The sequence below is a fragment of the Lynx canadensis genome, chromosome E1 (genome assembly GCF_007474595.2).
Source record: "Lynx canadensis isolate LIC74 chromosome E1, mLynCan4.pri.v2, whole genome shotgun sequence".
Lineage (NCBI taxonomy): Eukaryota > Metazoa > Chordata > Mammalia > Carnivora > Felidae > Lynx > Lynx canadensis.
Genome location: NC_044316.2, coordinates 3,393,987 through 3,411,922, shown reverse-complemented (window position 1 = coordinate 3,411,922; position 17,936 = coordinate 3,393,987). Strand labels below are relative to the sequence as shown.

Sequence of the window (17,936 nt, the reverse complement as noted above, 5' to 3'; positions counted from 1 at the left end):
CTACGCTCACGTAGCTGACAAGAGCTCTACTCCCTTGAAGCTATGTCTGTTTGATTCCCAAAACCAAATCCTTCGATGCCAGCAATGTATTCTCACATCTGCATAGAGCTATTTCTATGCCAAGAGGCACAGGCAGACCATTGTGCGTGACTGGAAAATCCTGGGCTATCCCAGCTGCCATTTTTTTTTTAATGTGTATTTACTTTTGAGAGAGAGAGAAACAGCACACGAGCAGGGGAGGGGCAGAGAGAGAGGGAGACACAGAATCAGAAGCAGGCTCCAGGCTCCGAGCTGTCAGCACAGAGCCCCATGTGGGGCTTGAACCTGTGACCACGAGATCATGACCTGAGCCAAAGTCGGACGCTTAACCGACTGAGCCGCCCCGGTGCCCCATCCCAGCCACCGTTCTGTAAGCACTTTCCTCCCTGGGCCATTTCTCCTGCTGCCTTTGACCTTCTATCAAAGCAGGTACAAACCTGGGCTCGATCACCTCTGCCCATCAACTGGTAGCAGGTGAATTCTGAATATTCTTCAGTGGCAGTAAGTCTCCCTTGGGATCTTAGTGATCATAGACATTTATATTTCATACTTTTTTAAGTCTCTGATGATGGAATAAAAGGCATAGATTCCTTGAAGCAAAGTCAAACATCGTTGACTAGCGGGTGGGGGTTTTAGTCACAGAACATCTCACCCCAAATGCACAGGTGTCCCAGGAGAAACTGAGGAACCATTACAGGGTAGAGGAGGCTAGGCTACAGGCAGTGTGGGACTCTGGATAGGATCCTGGAACCGAAAGACAACATCATGGCCAAAGATAGACTTCTTGTATCACAGAGTCACGGGGGAGAGATGTTGGGAAAGGAGGGAGCAGCTGTTCCAGAAACCACAGGGCGTGATGAGTTAGAAGTAAGCTGGTTGCCCAAAACAGAAACCCCAGAATAATAGTTGTGGCAACTCAAAGGGGTTTATTTTTTTTTCTTACATTTAAAAAAAAATAAAATCCCAGTGGAAGGCAGCCCAGGGTTGGCACAGGGCTGAACATTCCAGAATCGTTTCTTTTTTCTGTTTCACCATCCTTAGCAGGAAACATTGCCCTCGGTGTCACTTCTTGGTCTAATGACCGCAGGAGCTGTGGCCGTCATGTCCCCATTCCAGTTAACAGAAATGAGGAAAGGGAGGTTGCAAAATGGGGTCTTCCAGAAGCCCCCACCCAACACCTGCAAGGGAGGTCAAAAAATGTGATCTATCAACCTGTGCCCTTTGGTGAAGAAGAGGGAAGGGTGTTGGGGAGATGCGAACAGGTCCCCGCCATGTGTGACCCACTAGTAAGAGTGGCCCGGCGGAGCCCGACTGGGCCTGTCGGGGGGCGGGGACCACCGGCTGGGGCAGCAGGGTCACACCTCACTCCCCCCAGGCCTGGTGGCCCTGCAGAGCTGGTGGCCATCCCGCAGGCATCTCCGTGGGTTCTTCCAGACTCTCTGTAGAACGAACCAAGGACCTGAGTCCCGGTGACTCCGTGAAACCAGGTGGGGCTTGCTCAGGGACTCCTTGTGTGCAGGCAAGGCCTTTGAGCTTTCTTCCATAGCAAAAGGAATGTGTACGGAAGGGTCAAGAGACCTCACTTGGCTGTGTGTTCTGAGGTCTGGTGCGGGGGGGACTGTTGGGGGGTGAGTGATGTCTCCACTATAGCATTTCACTGGGGGGCCTGCAGGGGGCCAGGAGGGGAGCTGGCCTCTGTCAGTCACCCAAGTGGCCACCAGATGGTGTCCCAGGTCCCGATGGCGGTAGCCAGTTTCAGGGACTTTCCCATCAAAATAAGCATAACTTCAACCTCTGAACATGTGACAGTTACCTAAGAGAAACATCAAACAAAAGGCCCCAAATCAAAACAGTTAGGTCCTAAATTAGAATAGCATGACTAGTAATTTTCCACCATTGATGACACAAAAATCGTGGCCTTTCTGTTTACAGCTGTCTCTGACCCCGGTCTTGGCTTTGCACCTATCCAGGGGGATTGCCTTCCTCCTCCCGGCCCACACCCAGTCGCAGAGGGGCCTTGCCCCCTGACAGGGGCCCCCTTGAGGCTGCCTGCCCCCCTGAATCCCAGCCCCTGCTTCTGGTGCCCTTGTCGGTGAGGAGGGCCAGTGTTGTTTAACCTTACCGTGGTGGATACACAACCGAATCCTTACTGTCAAGGCTCTGTTTTCCAGCCGTGGACCTGGGTCAGGTCGCAGGAGAAAAGGAGAGACTTTGGGCTGACGAGGCAGATGAGGCTGGAGAGAAAGGCTTGGGGGTGGGGGTGTTGTGGCCAGGGGCAGGGACAGGACCCAGCCTGGGAGGGACAGGGTCAGGGAGACCCAGCTGTCCTAAGAGCCCGTGGGAAGCCAGGCAGGGGCGCGGAGGGCCACTGGAGACCCAGCTGGGGGCCCGCACACCCTTGGGAGGGCCCCCGTGCCTCCAGATGGCCAGAGAGCTCCTAGGTGACAGCAGGCCGGCTGCCTCGCAGCCTCGGGCCCTGTGCCCACCGTCTCAGAGGAGCGGATCTGCACGGGGCCTGAGTCTTGTCCCCAGGCCCCCGACCTCCTTGGCCAGGGCGGGGTCACAGTGAGGCACGATAACCCTGCCGACTCTTGTTTGTTTTGGCAACAGGAATCTCCTACCAGCGGCTGGTGAGGGCCGAGCAGGGCCTGTCCATCAGGAGTCACCGCAGTTCTACCGTGTGAGTGCTCTCGAGGGGGGTCCCACATTCCCACACCCATGCCACCCCGCCCCTCCGTGCATCTGGCTTTCCCTCCATCACTGCACCCCCAAATCCCCAGCCACCAACAAAGCCTTCAAGAGGACCAGGAACCCCTTGGGATAGCTGGTGACGTTTGGTACATAGGTTTGTTTCTCTGGGCTGAGAGGCTTTCCTCAGATTGCTAAACGGCTCTGAGACTTAAACACGAAACAAACATTAAAAACCACCCGCATCGATCATGCCAGGTACAGGGCAAGGATAACCTCGCTCTACCCCCCGTTTTCAGATGAGGAAACGAGGTCAGAGAGGCCAAGTGACTTCCCGAAGGTCACACAGCTACTGAGTGTCTGAGCCAGGATTTAAACCTCGGTCCTACTCAAAAGCCCACGAGCTTTCTACGATGTATTTCCGCCTGTTACTAAAATAGCATTTTCCGGGGCGCCTGGGTGGCTCAGTCGGTAAAGTGTCTGACTCTTGATCTCGGCTCAGGTTCCAAGAGTTCGAGCCCCGCGTCGGGCTCTGCACTGACAGCACGGAGCCTGCTTGGAATTCTGTCTCTGTCTCTCTCTCAAAATAAATACACTTTTGAAAAAATTAATAAATAGCATAGCATTTTCCAAACCATTTTGACTAGGACCTACCATAAAAAAAAAAAATGCATTTTATTTATTTATTTATTTATTTATTTATTTATTTATTAAGTCATCTCCACACCCAACGTGGGGCTCGAACTCACAACCCTGAGATCAAGAGTGCCGTCCTCCACTAACTGAGCCAGCCGGACGCCCCTAAAAAAAATGCATTTTATATGAAAGCCTGCTGTATACACACACACACACACACACACACACACACACACACACTGAAACAAGCTTTAAAAAGTGAAACTCACAAGGCGCCTGGGTGACTCAGTCGGTTGAGCATCCGACTTCAGCTCAGGTCACCATCTCGCGGTCCGTGAGTTCCAGCCCCGCGTCGGGCTCTGGGCTGATGGCTCAGAGCCTGGAGCCTGTTTCCGATTCTGTGTCTCCCTCTCTCTCTGCCCCTCCCCCGTTCATGCTCTGTCTCTCTCTGTCTCAAAAATAAATAAATGTTAAAGAGTGAAACTCACCCCTACCCCCTAGGATGGGCTGTGTCTCAGTCTATTCTATTTTATTTAAAAGGCAGCTGTGATTGTGATCCCCCAGAATGATTCCATTATCCACTCATGGGTCCCGGCCGGCCAAGCATGTGGCTGCCGTTTCACCCGAATGCTCGAGAGCCCAGAGACCCCGGCCCTCTCACCCCCAGCGCCAGGGGCTCGCTGCACATTCACACCGTAGAGCAAACACCTATGAGTTCCTTCTAATAAAAACAAACAAAACAAGCCCGAGGCAGGCTTTGGGAGAGGCAGAAAGGGTACAAAAATGCTTCCGTGTCGTGAGTAAACAACGCTTACCCGGGGCTGATCACCAACCCCTCTGCACTTACCGAGCTCCGGGCATTGCGGGAAGTAAAGCATACTATGATGTCCAAGTGTCACATCGGCCCCTGGAGAAAGGGATTTGTCAGATCTGGGGCCCAAAGAGGTTAGCAGGAGGAGCTTAGAACAGAGTGGTGGTCTCGCTGTCGGCAGGAGGGAACAAGCGGGCGGAGAGAGCGCGTGCCCGGCTGGTCCCGTCCGAGGACTCAGCACGGGTCTCTGGAAGGAGTGATCAAGCGCTCAGTGAAGGAGGGTGGCCCAGTCACTCACGCAGGCCTGCCCCCTTCTCCTTACAAACAGAGCCCGGTCCCGACGGCACCTGCTTCTCTGCGCCGGGTTTAAACACCGCGCAGGCCAGTGAGGACGGGAGCCGTGCGGGCAGGCCATCCTGAAACATCTACAGCTGGGACAACCGGGATGGCTCCAACACACTTGGAGAAAATGCAGCGGCGGGCGGTTGGTGCGGGTGAAGTGAGAGCGGTCACCTGCAGTTAACCGTTAACTGAGTGACTGACGCCTTGGGGGTTCGCCTGGGCGTGGCTGAGATTTTCCATGACGAGCAAACGTAAATGCCGGCTCGGAGCCCAGGGTCAGGCGACGGGACACGCACAGGTGGCTGGGCACACGCTCCCCTCCCGTCCCCGTGAGACCCTGGGAGGTGGCTCTCCCAAGTTCAAGAAGTTCCACTTGCAAAGGGTCTTTGAAAATACTGGCTGCAAACTATCAAAAGCAGACCGTAAGCTTTCCCCTCAGAACTGGGACCCTTGAGCCCCCGGCCCGGCTCCTGGCCGCAGGCCCTGCCGGGCGAGCTCCGAGGACTGCCAGACGCCAGACGTGAGGTGCGTGGCTGTGCTGCCCTCCCCACAGCCCCGTCTCTGTGTCCCCAGCACCGTGCTGTTGTTGAACCCGGTGGAGGTTCAGGCCGAGTTCCTCGCCGTGGCCAATAGGCTGAGCGCACCCGGCCACTCGCCCCACAGCGCCTACACCACGCTGCTCCTTCACGCCTTCCAGGCCACCTTCGGGGCCCACTGCGACCTCCCAGGCCTGCACTGCAGGCTGCAGGTATGTGCCCGGGGCCCCTGGGGTTTATTTAGCATCACTCCCCCCTCCCATCAGAGCAGAGTCCCTCTCTGGCTCTGTCCCGGTGCTGCCGTCTCCCGGGTACGCCGGCCTCCCCCCACCCGGGCCAGCCCGGCCCCTTCCCCTCTCTGGGCCGCAGCGACGAGCTCGGGACTAGCACTCCCCGCCCCCCCCCCCAAGTTGGCGGTGCTCTGGCCCTGGTCTGGGCCCTTCTCTGGCGCCCGTGTCCCGAGAAGAGGGGCCCCGGGCAGGAGGCCCGGCCCCCTGGCCAGCTGTGAGTGCAGGTGGGTGACGAGGCAGGGAGGAGACCGGTGGGTGCTGCCGTCGGCGAGACCCCGGGACCTGGAGGGGTGGGGCCGGCGAGCCGCGGTTCGGCAGCAAGCCCGTCCGCCCCTGGGGTTTCAGTCCAAGAGCCTGGCCGAGCTGGAAGACATCTTCACGGAGACCGCGGAGGCACAGGAGCTGGCGTCCAGCATCGGGGACGCGGCCGAGGCCCGGCAGTGGCTCAGGACCAAGCTGCAGGCGGTGGGAGAGAAAGCCGGCTTCCCTGGTGTCTTAGGTGAGGCTCTTGGGAGAGCCGGGCGCGTCTTCCCCGCGGCCAAGTGAGCATCCAAGCCGGCCGGTGGGTCTGCTCCACACGGTCCTTCGGGGACCCCTGGCTGTCGTTACCCTGGTGTCAGGGCTGGCCGGCCGTGGCAAGAGAGAAAGGGAGTGCTACCTGGGGGCGGGCGGCTTCGTTTTCCCACCAGAGATCACGCAGAAGGATGCAGTCCTCACGGGTCCCTTTGGAGGCCACGCCTCCCCCCCCCCCCCAAGGAGCCTAGAAAACATCCTTTCTGCAGCTCCGCCCCTTCCAGGAGAAGGGACGCGGTCTTCCGTCACCCACGCCCGATGAGGTTCGGGCCCTGTCAGGGGAGGCTCGGAGGCTGAGTTGGCCGCATCCGCACAGCCTGTAAAAAGGCCTGGCGCCTACCTGGGCTGCTTGAACGGAGGGTCCTCGGGCTGCGAGCCAGGTGTCCCAGCTTCCCACTGAGTCTCGTGTGGCCCATGCTGGCGTCTTGTCTGAGACCCTTCCAGCCCTCACCGCCTGTGCCCCTGTCGTTACAGACACGGCCAAACCCGGCAAACTCTGCACCATCCCCATCCCGGTGGCCAGGTGCCACACCTACAACTGGAACCAGGACAGCTTCGGTGAGCCCCGGTTGGGGCCCTCGCGGTGCCCGCTCCCGTCCCCCAAAGCGGCCGGGGCGCTTCCTGTTCCCGGGTCTGCGCACCCGCCTCCCACCGGCCCCACCAGCTGAGCAGAGCCGGGGGAAGCGCTGAAGCCCCGGGCTGGCCTTTGACCTCCCTTCCGCCCTCTTCTCCTCCGGGCCAGTCGGCCTGAGCCTGTCGCCCGTCCCCAGGGTGTGCGAGAGGGCTTGCAAGGGCCCAGACACCCAGACGGTGCCTCCCCTTGCAGACGTCCTGCAGGAGATCCTGCTCCAAGAACAGGAGCTGCTCCAGCCAGGGATCCTGGGGGACGAGGAGGAGGAAGAGGAGGAGGAGGAGGAGGACGACGACTTGGAAACGGAAGGGCGTTGCGCCCAGAGGGACTCCCTGCTCTCCACCAGCTCCGCGGTCTTCCACGACTCCACCCTGTCCCTTGCCTCGCCCCAGGCCTCGGGGCCCACCCTGTCCCGCCAGCTGCTGACCTCCTTCGTGTCAGGCCTCTCGGACGGCGTGGACAGCGGCTACGTGGAGGACAGCGAGGACAGCTCCTCCTCGGGGTGGCCCAAGAGGCCTGGCGGCCAGGGGCGCCGGCTCCACCGCCGGCCGGGGCAGAAGTTCAACAGGATCTATAGACTGTTCAAGAGCACGGGCCAGCTGGTGCTGCGGCGGGACTCCCGGGGCGCGGAGGGCGGCGGCGCGGACGCAGCCCTGCCCCTGCGGCGGGCGGGGAGCCTCTGCGGCCCCCTGGACGGCGCGGCCCCGCCGCCGCCGGCGTCCCGGCCCCAGCGCTCCCGCTCTCTGCCGCAGCCCAAGCTCAGCGCCCAGCTGCCCAGCTGGCTCCTGGCCCCCGCCTCCCGCCACCAGCGCCGGCGCCCCTTCCTGAGCGGGGATGAGGACCCCAAGGCGTCCACGCTCCGCGTCGTGGTCTTCGGCTCCGATCGGATTTCGGGGAAGGTGGCTCGGGCCTACAGCAATCTGCGGTGAGAGCGGGGGCGGGGGTGCGGGCGCCGGGGCGGGCTGCGGGCTTAGGGCCCTTAGGGTCCCCGCTTCTTACCACCTTCTTCCTCTGCCAGGCGGCTGGAGAACAACCGCCCCCTCCTCACGCGGTTGTTCAAACTCCAGTTCTTCTACGTGCCCGTCAAGCGGGGCTCCGGCGCCTGCCCCAGCCCTGCGAGCCAGACGCCCCCACTCCCCGCGGACTCCCCCAGGCAACCCAGCCCTGCAGTACGTCCCCAGCCCCGCGCCACGGGGCGCCATCCATCGCCTGTGCCTCGAGGGGCACCTCGTTCTGCGCGAGCCTCGCTCCCAGGAGCGGCCCCTGCCCTGCGCTTGGGCGCGGCCCTTCGCTGCGTGACGTAGACTAAAAGCTGTTAGACTTCTCTCAGGGCCGGTGGGGGGAGGCTCCGCTTGGGGCCGCGGAGGGCGTGGGGGGTGCGCAGGGCCGTGGCGCAGGGACTGACCCTGGACCCTCCCCCAGGAGCTGGAGAGCACCAATGATATCTCCCACTACCTCGGCATGCTCGACCCCTGGTACGAGCGCAACGTGCTGGGTCTCATGCACCTGCCGCCGGAGGTCCTGTGCCAGGTCGGTGGCCCCCGCGGGGCGGGGGGAGTGGGGGCACCTGCTGGAGGCCCCCTGGTTTGGGGGGGGGCGGGATCCAGCCTGGAGCCTCCAGGGAGGACCAGGAGGTCCTTGGAATTGAGCGGGAAGGGTGGGACGGAGGCTGGGCTGTGGGTGTCCCCCCCCCCCCCAGCATTCGGTGTCCTGCCGGTCACCTGCCACTCTGGCTCCGCCCCCCACCCGCAGCAGTCTCTGAAGGCTGAATCCCGGCCCCTGGACGGCTCCTCTGCCCAGCTGCCCATCCTGGCGGACATGCTGCTCTACTACTGCCGTTTTGCCGCCCGGCCCGTGTTGCTGCAGGTCTATCAGACCGAGGTGAGCCCCGCCCCCCGACGCCGGCGCCCCCGCCCCGCCCCCTGCCCTTGCAGCCCGCGGCCTGGAGCAGAGGGGGTGGGGGGCTGCCCTCTGATGCCGCCCCCGCCCTCCGCAGCTGACCTTCGTCACCGGGGAGAAGATGACAGAGATCTTCCTCCACTCCCTGGAGCTGGGTCACTCTGCCGCCACACGTGCCATCAAGGCTTCCGGTGGGTGCCGCCTGGGCCCCAGGGGGGACACGGGGTGGGCGAGGGGCCCCCCGAGACGAGAGGGAGTGACGGTCTGTCTGTGTGTCACAGGTCCTGGCAGCAAGCGCCTGGGCATCGATGGTGACCGGGAGGCCATCCCTCTAACACTACAGATTATTTACAGCAAGGTGAGGCCGGTGCTGGGGGCCCGGGCCCGCTGGGGCCTGCTCCTGCCCCTGCTTCACACAGAGGCAGCCCCCTGTGTTCCTGGGCCCCAGTCTTTCAGCGGGGAGAAGGGGAGGGAGTGGACATCCTTCTCCCCTCCAGTGTTCTCTCCCCCCACCCCCCCCGCCCCCACCCCCCAGATGTGCTCAGCAGCTCCCAGCTGCAGAGCTGAGGGTGAGAGGGGCAAGGGTGCAGTGTCCAGAGGGAGAGCCCAGGGTCTGCAGGGCTGGGGTGCCCCGCGGGGTGTGTGGGAGCTGGGACCCGTGTCGGAAGGGAACCATAGGATTTGTGGGGTGCGGGTGGGAGGGGTGGCATGGGTCTCTGAGCATCACACCCGGGGTACAGGCCACGAGAACCTTGACCTCAAAGTGGGGACACCCCCCCCCCCACCCTCTTTCCTTCCTTCTTTCTTTCCTTTCGCCATTCGAAAGATACTCATTTAGCCCCTACTCATGCTGAACTCTGCTGGGGAGGGGAGACAGTGGTGAGTAGAGAAGGCTAGGCCTTCTCTGCGACTTTCCTGGAGGAGCAAGACAGGAAACAACAGAAATGGCCAGGAGAGTATCAAAGAGCGGTGAGGGGTGACAAGGCAGTAAAAGGGTTGATGGGACAGTGATGCTGAGGCCGCTTACGTGTGGCGGCCAGGGAAGCAGGCAGGAAGGACTGACTAACAGAGCACTGCATGTTGGGTGTTTGGGGAATACCTCCCATGTCCCAGACCGGGGGATTCCCAAGAGTCAAGTGCTTACAGTCTAGAGGGAGCGGTAGATATTGCTTAGATGATCCCACATGATACATAATTACAACTGTGACAGGTGAAGGAGAGGTTCATGGTCCCCTGAGAACCTTTAAGAGGATCATTCAACCTGGTCAGGAAGGCTACACAAGGCTTCCCTGAGAAGGAACATGGAGTCAGCACTGGAAAGAAAACGAGGAGTTAGTTAATTAGGCTAAGAAGAGAGGGATATGCTCTCCAGGCAGAGAGAACGGCATGTGCAAAGGTCCTGTGGTGAGAGGGAACATGTCATCACAGGGCACTGAGGCAGGCCAGAGGGGCCAGAGCAGAGACGGTGCATGGGTGAGGCTAAAGGAGCTGGCAGGGCCACAATACCAAGGGCCTTGATTTTTGTCCTTGTCCCAAGAGCCGTGGACACCCTTTGAAGGGGCTCAAGTTGGGGGTGGGGCTGGGGGATGTGTGCCATGATTAGATTTGAGGTCTGGAAGCTCCCTCGGTTTGGAGGGGTCCGCAGGGGATGCGGGAAGGCCAGTTAGGAGGCTCCGGAGATGGTTGTCCGGGGGGAAATGGGGGTGGCCTGCATGGGGGTGGTGGTGGGTTCTGTGAGCAGCAGGGCGTGGGGGCGGATCAGAAAACGGGAGGCCCAAACTCCTGGCTCAGTGTTCCGGGACCAGAAGCGGCCCAGGTCCAGTGCGGGGAGGCCGTGAGTTGGGGACAGGTCGAGTTTGGGTGCCCTTGAGAGACAGGAGGAAGTGAGAAGTGCAGTTGCACGGATGGGCCTGGCCTCAGGTGCAGGGGGGAGATGGGTGTGTAGGTGGCCTCGGGGAAGGAGCACGGGAGGCTCGTGCTTGGAGAGACTAGTGGGGCGGAGAGTGGGGGGCCAGGAGGAGGCACCCCGAGCCCCGGGCCGTGTGATGGCGGGCAGACAGGCCCCGGCCAGGGGCAGGTGGGCGAGGCGGGGGGTGCAGACAGCAGTGAGCACAGCCAGGCACTCCTATGAGGTCAGGGGAGCCGAGGACTGAGAAACGCACTTGCGTCTGGCAGTGCGGAGGTCCCGGTGAAAGAGACGTCCAGACCCCAAGAGGGGGTCCAGCCTGGCTGTGGCCGGGACCTCATGCCCGCGGGCCCGTCTCCTCCTCCGTTGGGGCTCAGCCGTCACGGAGATGACCCTTTGAGATGCTCTGAGCTCTGGAGCCCTCCGATCCGTGTACCAGGCCGGGCACCCGACGCTCCTTCTTGGAGTCGTCGAGGTCTATACGGGGTCAGACAGCTCTTGGTGCACGAGCTAGCAGACTCGGGTGAACGCGTGCCACCGGTGGGTCTGGAGCCACCTCTTCCGAGAGCAGGTAGCGGGCCCCGGGGGACCCCGGCTGAGAGGGTGCGGCCCCGCTGTGTTCCCAGGGGGCCATCAGTGGCCGAAGCCGCTGGAGCAGCATGGAGAAGGTGTGCACGTCCGTGAACCTCAGCAAGGCCTGCCGGAAGCCGGAGGAGCTAGGTGAGAGGGCGGCGGGGTGCAGGTGGCGGGGGGCGGGGCCCCGAGCCTGGCCTGAGCCGCCCCCTGCCCCTCAGACTCCAGCATGGAGGCCCTGACGCTAAACCTGACCGAAGTGGTGAAGAGGCAGAACCCCAAGTCCAAGAGGGGCTTCAACCAGGTAAGGGCACCCCTGTCTTCGCGGCCACGGCCCCGGGCGTGTGCAGGTGCCTGAGGGTGTGCGCATGCGCGAGTGGATGGGGTGCGGTTTGGGGTGTGCACTCCGTGGGTATCAGGGGAGGAAGGAGGGCCCTGTGGGAGGACGTGTCTGCGTGCAAAGGCTCCCGTGTCAGGGACCCTGGGCCTCGCGAGGGGGGCGGTGGGCTTTGTCGGGGGGCGGGGTTGTTTCTTCCAGACTCGGGGAGGGTGGAGGCCGGGGAGGAGGCAGGCAGGGCCTGATGGAGGCCGTCAGCCCCTGAGAACTGCTGCCGGGCTTGGGAACAGGCCCGAGGGACAGAGCTGCCAAGGGCTGGAGTTCGAGGGGGCCGGCGATCGGGGCTGACGGGGGCCTTGCTTCCAGATCAGCATGTCACAGATCAAAGTGGACAAGATACAGATCATCGGCTCCAACGGCTGCTCCTTTGCGGTGTGTCTGGACCAGGACGAGAGGAAGATCGTGCAGAGTGTGGTCCGGTAGGAAGGGGGCGTCCAGGGGAGGGGCGCACTCCTGCACCACCCCCTGGGGCCCCGGAAGGAGCTGCAGGGATGCGGAGGTGGGGGCTGCCCTCACCTCCCGCCTGCCCCACAGGTGTGAGGTCTCGCCCTGCTACAAGCCGGAGAAGAGCGGCCTCCGCCCCCAACCCCAGAGGACCCCCGACCAGCCGGCCCAGGCCGTGCCCGACCTCTGCTCCCTCCTCTGCCTGCCAATCATGACGTTCAGCGGAGCTCTGCCTTAGTGGGGCCCTCACCAGCGAGCGGGGAAGCCTCCTCGGAGCCCCTCCCCACGCAAGGGGGGCGGCCGTGAGGGTCTCGCTCCCTGTGGGGAACTGAACGGCCCTCTGTTGCGTTGGGTCCTGCTGTGGGTCCCTGCGGCTGGCAGGGGCTTGGCGGTTTCTGGGTCCTCGGGGCTCTGTTTAGGAAGGACACAGGGATGAGGGAGGGCGCAGCTGGCCACGCAGCCCCTCAGATCCCTCACGTAGACAGGAGAGGGATGGAGGGGCTGACCTCCAAACGCACCGGCCACTAGTGTGGTGTGGGATCCTTTCTGGAAAGATCTGAGCCTCTGGTGCTCTGGGGTGTGGCTTAGGCCTCCTCTCCCAACGTTGGCCAGGCCCCCCCCTCACTTTGTCAAAGACTTGGGGAAGCCTTTATATCTGTGGTTCAGAGTCCCCTCTACTCTGCAGTTCAGGCGGGAGAAACAAGGATAAGAATTTCTTTCCAGACCTTCAGTACCCCACCCCCACTTCTCTCTCTCTCTCTCACACACACATGCACACACACGCACACACACACGCACACACGCAAATTCCCCGGGTATTCTGAAAAACAGCACTAATCCTTTACCTGCCTGCTGTCAGGACATAGAAGACATTCTCTTGCGAGCCCCTTTCTGGGTCTGAGAGCTGGGGGGACAGGACAGGCACAGATTCAGGAGCAGCTCAATTACCTTCTAGCTGAATGACCAGAAGGAAGTTAATTAGCCTCTTCCAGCCTCCGCCTCCTCGGCTCTACGACCTTCGACCTTCGGGGGTTGAAAAGAAATTGTCCGCAAGGTGCCTGGCCCGTGGCTGGCTCATGGCCAGTGCTCAGGAAAGATTAGCAGCCTCACCCTTAGGCGCCGACTCCCCTTGTGTGGTGCTGGGACACTGTCACGGCCCCTGGGACAGTCCTCGTTCACGCCTTTCCGATTCATCATTGAAGCAGGACCAAGACTGAGGAGGTGGGGAGGGGTCAGTTTTACCCTCCGAAGGAGGAACGACCTTGGCGGGGACAAGAGGAGGGTGGCACGGGAGTCCCCAGCCTTTGCCGACTTCTCTCCCAGATGGGACCCCGTGACCCCGCTCCCGTGTCACTCCTCAGGCTGGTGCACATTATGTGCGGAGTCTTGCAGCCCAGAAGGTTCACGGGCACCGTTCTGGTGCCTGGGCGAGATCCCAGAGCGGGTAGATCAAGAGCCTGGCTTTGCGGGGCTTCGTGCCTGGCTGGGGGCAGGGCGGCGGGGGGGAGGGGGTGGCGGAACCCGAGAGCCAAAAATGTTAAAGCTGCCAGGTGGGAGCGGTTTGGAAGGAAGCAAGTGCGCGCTAGGGTCATGGGGTGGAGGGCAGGGCTGAGGACCGGGATTTGGACCGTGGGGGTGGAGGAAGGTGACTGTATCCCGCCCAGAGCCCCTCCGTTGCCTCCTCCTGCTTCACCCGCTCCAAAGCTGGTGGGCTTGCGGGAGCCCCTGAAACGCCAGCCAAGACAGCCTGATGGAAGTGAACAGAGCTGTCCCCCCCGCCCCCGCCACCTGTCCATGTTCCAGGCTCCAGAGAGCAGCCGACCGTATACCCTTGATAGTTTGTTGTTGCATGAACAAGTTCTACTACAGGATAAACAGATATCCAAGAATGAAAACAGTTTAATATTATTTTCGAATAAAACGTGGTTAGTCTTGTACGCGATGACCGGTGGTTATCTCGCCGCACGCCGATCAACTTGCTTCGTCCGCATAAACCGCTTCACAGGCAGCAACGATCAGGTTTCTTGGGGGGCTGTTGCGTGTAGCTTTTTGGAGCTGGAGAAAATGTATTTGTGCTGTCATTTTCTCTGACGCCGTTCCGTCGAAGCCTCATCGTCCTGCTGAGAGGAAGGAGGTGAGCTCATCGCTGGTCGCGGGAAGACACCTGTTATTTGGGAGGAATACATAGGCACCAGGCTCGCAGCCTAACCCCCGGGGAGGGAGGAAGAAGGAACCATGAGATGCTCTAGGTTTGCCCCAGCTAGCTACTGCGAACAATAAAACACGCCTAACACACCCAACATGCATCCACGGGCCATCCGGGGATCCCTTGATCCAGGTGGGGCTCCCCTAACGGCCTGGGGGGTGTCTGTGCTGCCCAAATTGAATCGGCCCAAATCCACGACACCCATTAACCCAGGGATCCCAATAAACTCAGCAGCCCTCACTCCATCTGGAGGCCGGGACTTCACTTCTGATACTCTTCCCAAAGTCCCATAGCCCCATTCTAATTGCGAGGAGAATACCAGACAAACCCAGACTGTGGGACCTTCCTCTATGGGCTAATCTGACTAGTACCCTTCCAGGAGGTCATGAAAACAAGGTAGGACCGAGAAACTCCTAGAGCAAGGAGAAAGGGAACCTGAACACTAAATGCAATGTGGTGCCCTGGATTGGATCCAGAAACAGAGAAAGGTTAATGAAAGGACTGGTGAAATCCCATAAAGGCTGGAGTTCTGGTTTTTCAATTTTTTTTTTAAGTTTATTTTGAGAGGGAGAGAAAAATGTGAGTGGAGAGAGAGGGAGAGAGGAGATCCCAAGCAGGTTCCTCACTGTCAGGGCAGAGCCCGACACAGGGCTTGAACCCACAAACTTGTGAGATTGTGACCTGAGCCAAAGTTGGGTGCTTAACCACCTGAACCACCCAGGTGCCCCTGGAGTGTAGTTTTCAAAAAGCAAAAAGCAAACAAAACCCAGACACACACACACACGAAACACACAGGCACCTCATTGTAAGACTCCTGGGGGAGAAAAAGGTAATGTGAGAATCTTAAAGACAACCAAAGGCAGCAGTGGGGGAGTATATTTATCTTCAAAGGATCAACAAACAGCTCCCTTCTCAACAGAAACATTGGAAGCCAGAAGACAATGAAATGACATCTTTAAAATGCTGGAAAAAATTCAATCTAGACTTGTTCAATGTTTTTTTTTAAGTTACACACTGCTCACAAGAGACACATATTAAGTATACGAACACAGAGTCTGAAAGCAAAAGATCAAAAGGGTGGTGTTATTCTAATGTCAGACAAAGATTTTACAGCAAGAAGCATTTTAAAAAATAATGAAGAGGGACAGTTTATAAAGGTCAAAAAGTCAATCCAACAAAGTTATCATGATCATAAATCTGTATGCATGCAATAACATCAACGTAAACTGTAAAGCAAAAATTGACAGAATTAATGCCTCCACAACCATAATGAAGGATTTTATCACACTTCTCTCAGTGGCTTAAGAAAGACAAGAAGGAATAGAGATACAGAGGATCTGGACAACACAATTAACACGTTTGATCTTGTTGAAATAGAATACCGCCCAGCAACAGACTCACATTATTTCAAGCACAAGTAGGGTATCAAATTTCAAATGATTGAAACCAAAGGGAGTATCTTCATCTCAAGAAGATACAGAAAGAAAGGTATAAATCCTAAAGTAGGAAAAAGTGTAAAAGCAGAAATCTATGAATTAGAAAAGCAATGTACTAGCGGATAAGGCTCTAGCGAACAAGTCAGCAATATCGCGTGTGAAAAAGAGGACGTCTCTACAGATCCTATGCACGCTAAAAATATAATGAAAGGATACTATACGTTGACCAATAAATTTGGCGATTTGGATAAGATGGAGAAGTTTCTCAGACATACCACTGTGAAAGAAATGGATTTCCCAGGTAGGCAAATATATGTTAAAGAAATTGAAACCATTCTTTTTTTTTTTTAATTTTTAAAGTTTATTTATTTATTTTGAGAGACAGAGACAGTACAAGTAGGAAAAGGGCATAGAGAGAGGGAGAGAGAGAATCCTAAGCAGGCAACGTGCTGCCACCACAGAGCCCGACGTGGGGTCCAAACTCACGAAACCTGGTCAGATCATGACCAGAGCTGAAACCAAGAGTTGGGCGCTTAACCAACTGAGCCATCGAGGCACCCCCCAAACCATTCTTTTCTTAATTACACTGGCAACCAATTATATTTTGTTGTTGTTGCCTCCATACTTCATACATATTTCAGACTATCGTATAGTTGGAACCGTACCGTCACCAGCCTTTTCAGATTGGCTTCATTCGCTTAGCAATATGGATTTAAGGTTCCTCCTTGTCTTTTCATGGCTTCACAGCTCATTTCCTTTTGTTGCCAATAATATTCCATTTTATTGATGTACCCAAGTTCTTTACTCACAGTCTGGAGGACATCTTGGTTGATGGCAATGTTTGGCAATTATGAATAAAGCTGATGTAAACATTTATGTGCTGGTTTTTGTGTGGACATATGTTTTCAGCTCCTTTGGAGGCTGTGACATCCAAGGTCAAGGTGCTGGCAGATTCCGTGTCTGGTGAGAGCCCACTTCCCGCTTTGCACACGTTCACCTTCCCACGGTGCCTCTGCCTGTCTAGTGTCTCTTCCTCCTCTTGGGACGCTGGGGCTCCACCCTCCTTACGACGTCCTCCAACCCCAATTACCTCCGAAAGTCCCCACCTCCCGATGACCGTCACGTTGGAGGGTCAACACACGAATTTTGGGCGGACACAAACATTCAGTCCATAACACCCAGCAGCCCTGAGCGTGTGGTCCCTGGAAAGGCGACTGTGACCACACGTGTGCCTCTGGCACAGGGCGAGTGGGAAGAAACAGTTCCCGTTCAGGGGACTCGCAGAAATTTAGGGCAGGAAGGCCCAGCCTCGTGGTCATTGCAATCTGGCCCGGAAATCGCCACTGGATGTCAAGTGAGCACAAAGGGAGGTATCAGCGAACACTTTTTTTTTTTAATATTTTTTAATATTTATTTTTAAGGGGGAGAGAGAGAGAGAGAGCAAGTGGGGGAGGGGCAGAGAGAGAGAGAGAGAGAGAGAGAGAGAGACAGAATCTGAAGCAGGCTCCAGGCTCCGAACTGTCAGCACAGAGCCCCACGCGGGGCTCGAACTCACGGACCGTGAGATCATGACCTGAGCCGAAGTCGGACGCTTAACCGACTGAGCGAGCCACCCAGGCGCCCCTATCAGTCAACACTTTATAGCACTTACTGTATATACCCCGCCAAGCACTACCCATGTGCGTTACATACTTTTTTTTTTAATGTTTGTTTATTTTTGAGAGAGAGAGGGGGACAGAGCGCGAGTGGGGGAGGAGCAGAGAGAGAGAGGGAGACACAAAATCTGAAGCAGGTTCCAGGCTCCCAGCTGTCAGCACAGAGCCAGACGCGGGGCTCAAACTCCCAAAACCGCGAGATCATGACCTGAGCCGAAAGTCAGACGCTTAACGGATTGAGCCACTCAGGCACCCCTACATGCTTCTGTTACCAAGCTTCTGTCTCCCAACAGCCCCATGAGGCGGGTACTATTATATCCATTTTACAGCGGAAGAAACTGAGAGAGAAGGAACTTGCCAAGGTCGCAGAGACCCGGGAAAGGGGAAGCCAGGCTTCAAGCCCTCGTCCACGGGCCCCAGAGTCCCTGCTCTTAACCACTAGGCTATGCTACTCCTCCAAGCCACTCAATGTCTGACGCCCCAGAAAAATTAAGTTTAGGCAGATATCCCAGAGGGTTGGCTTCATTGTAATGGAATTTTTGGGAGGAGCTCTGGCGCTTCAACATGGAAGCCACGGTCTGCAGGCACCCCCGCCAATGGGGGTGGGTGGGGGGGGGGAGCAGGAGAGGGAAGCTGAGGTCTGAGCAGGTGGGCGGGGCCCCTGGCCAGTCTGTGCCTTCCCCTGCGCAGGGAGGGGGAGGCAGTCAGGAGGGAGGCCTTATGTGAATGCACTCCAGGCCAAAGGGCTGTCTCAAGGGGGTCCTCAGAGACCCTCTGGAGAGGGTGAGTTGGGAGGGGAGGGAGAGAGGAGGAGCAGCCCTACCCCACCAGGATTGTCGGGGGTCGTTGTGGGGGGGGGGGTGGCGGTGAGGAA

At 58.4% G+C, this 17,936-nt stretch overlaps 1 protein-coding gene across 7 annotated transcripts in view; it reads left to right on the top strand.

The window, feature by feature from the left end:
* Positions 1-13,705, top strand: part of PIK3R5 (phosphoinositide-3-kinase regulatory subunit 5) — a 70,602-nt gene extending 56,897 nt beyond the window's left edge. For 4 of the 7 annotated variants that reach the window (XM_030297099.1, XM_030297101.1, XM_030297100.1 and 1 more), the window contains exons 6-18: positions 2,650-2,719; positions 5,090-5,841; positions 6,390-6,473; positions 6,742-7,471; positions 7,565-7,715; positions 7,969-8,076; positions 8,299-8,427; positions 8,543-8,636; positions 8,727-8,803; positions 10,978-11,071; positions 11,146-11,228; positions 11,628-11,740; positions 11,856-13,705. In XM_030297099.1, the coding sequence (XP_030152959.1) occupies positions 2,650-2,719; positions 5,090-5,841; positions 6,390-6,473; positions 6,742-7,471; positions 7,565-7,715; positions 7,969-8,076; positions 8,299-8,427; positions 8,543-8,636; positions 8,727-8,803; positions 10,978-11,071; positions 11,146-11,228; positions 11,628-11,740; positions 11,856-12,003 (2,633 nt within the window). In that variant the 3' untranslated portion in view covers positions 12,004-13,705. The remainder of the gene's footprint in view (positions 1-2,649; positions 2,720-5,089; positions 5,842-6,389; positions 6,474-6,741; positions 7,472-7,564; positions 7,716-7,968; positions 8,077-8,298; positions 8,428-8,542; positions 8,637-8,726; positions 8,804-10,977; positions 11,072-11,145; positions 11,229-11,627; positions 11,741-11,855) is intronic. The other 3 variants (XM_030297103.1, XM_030297104.1, XM_030297105.1) reach the window with 2 other exon arrangements.
* Positions 13,706-17,936: the final 4,231 nt, after the last annotated feature.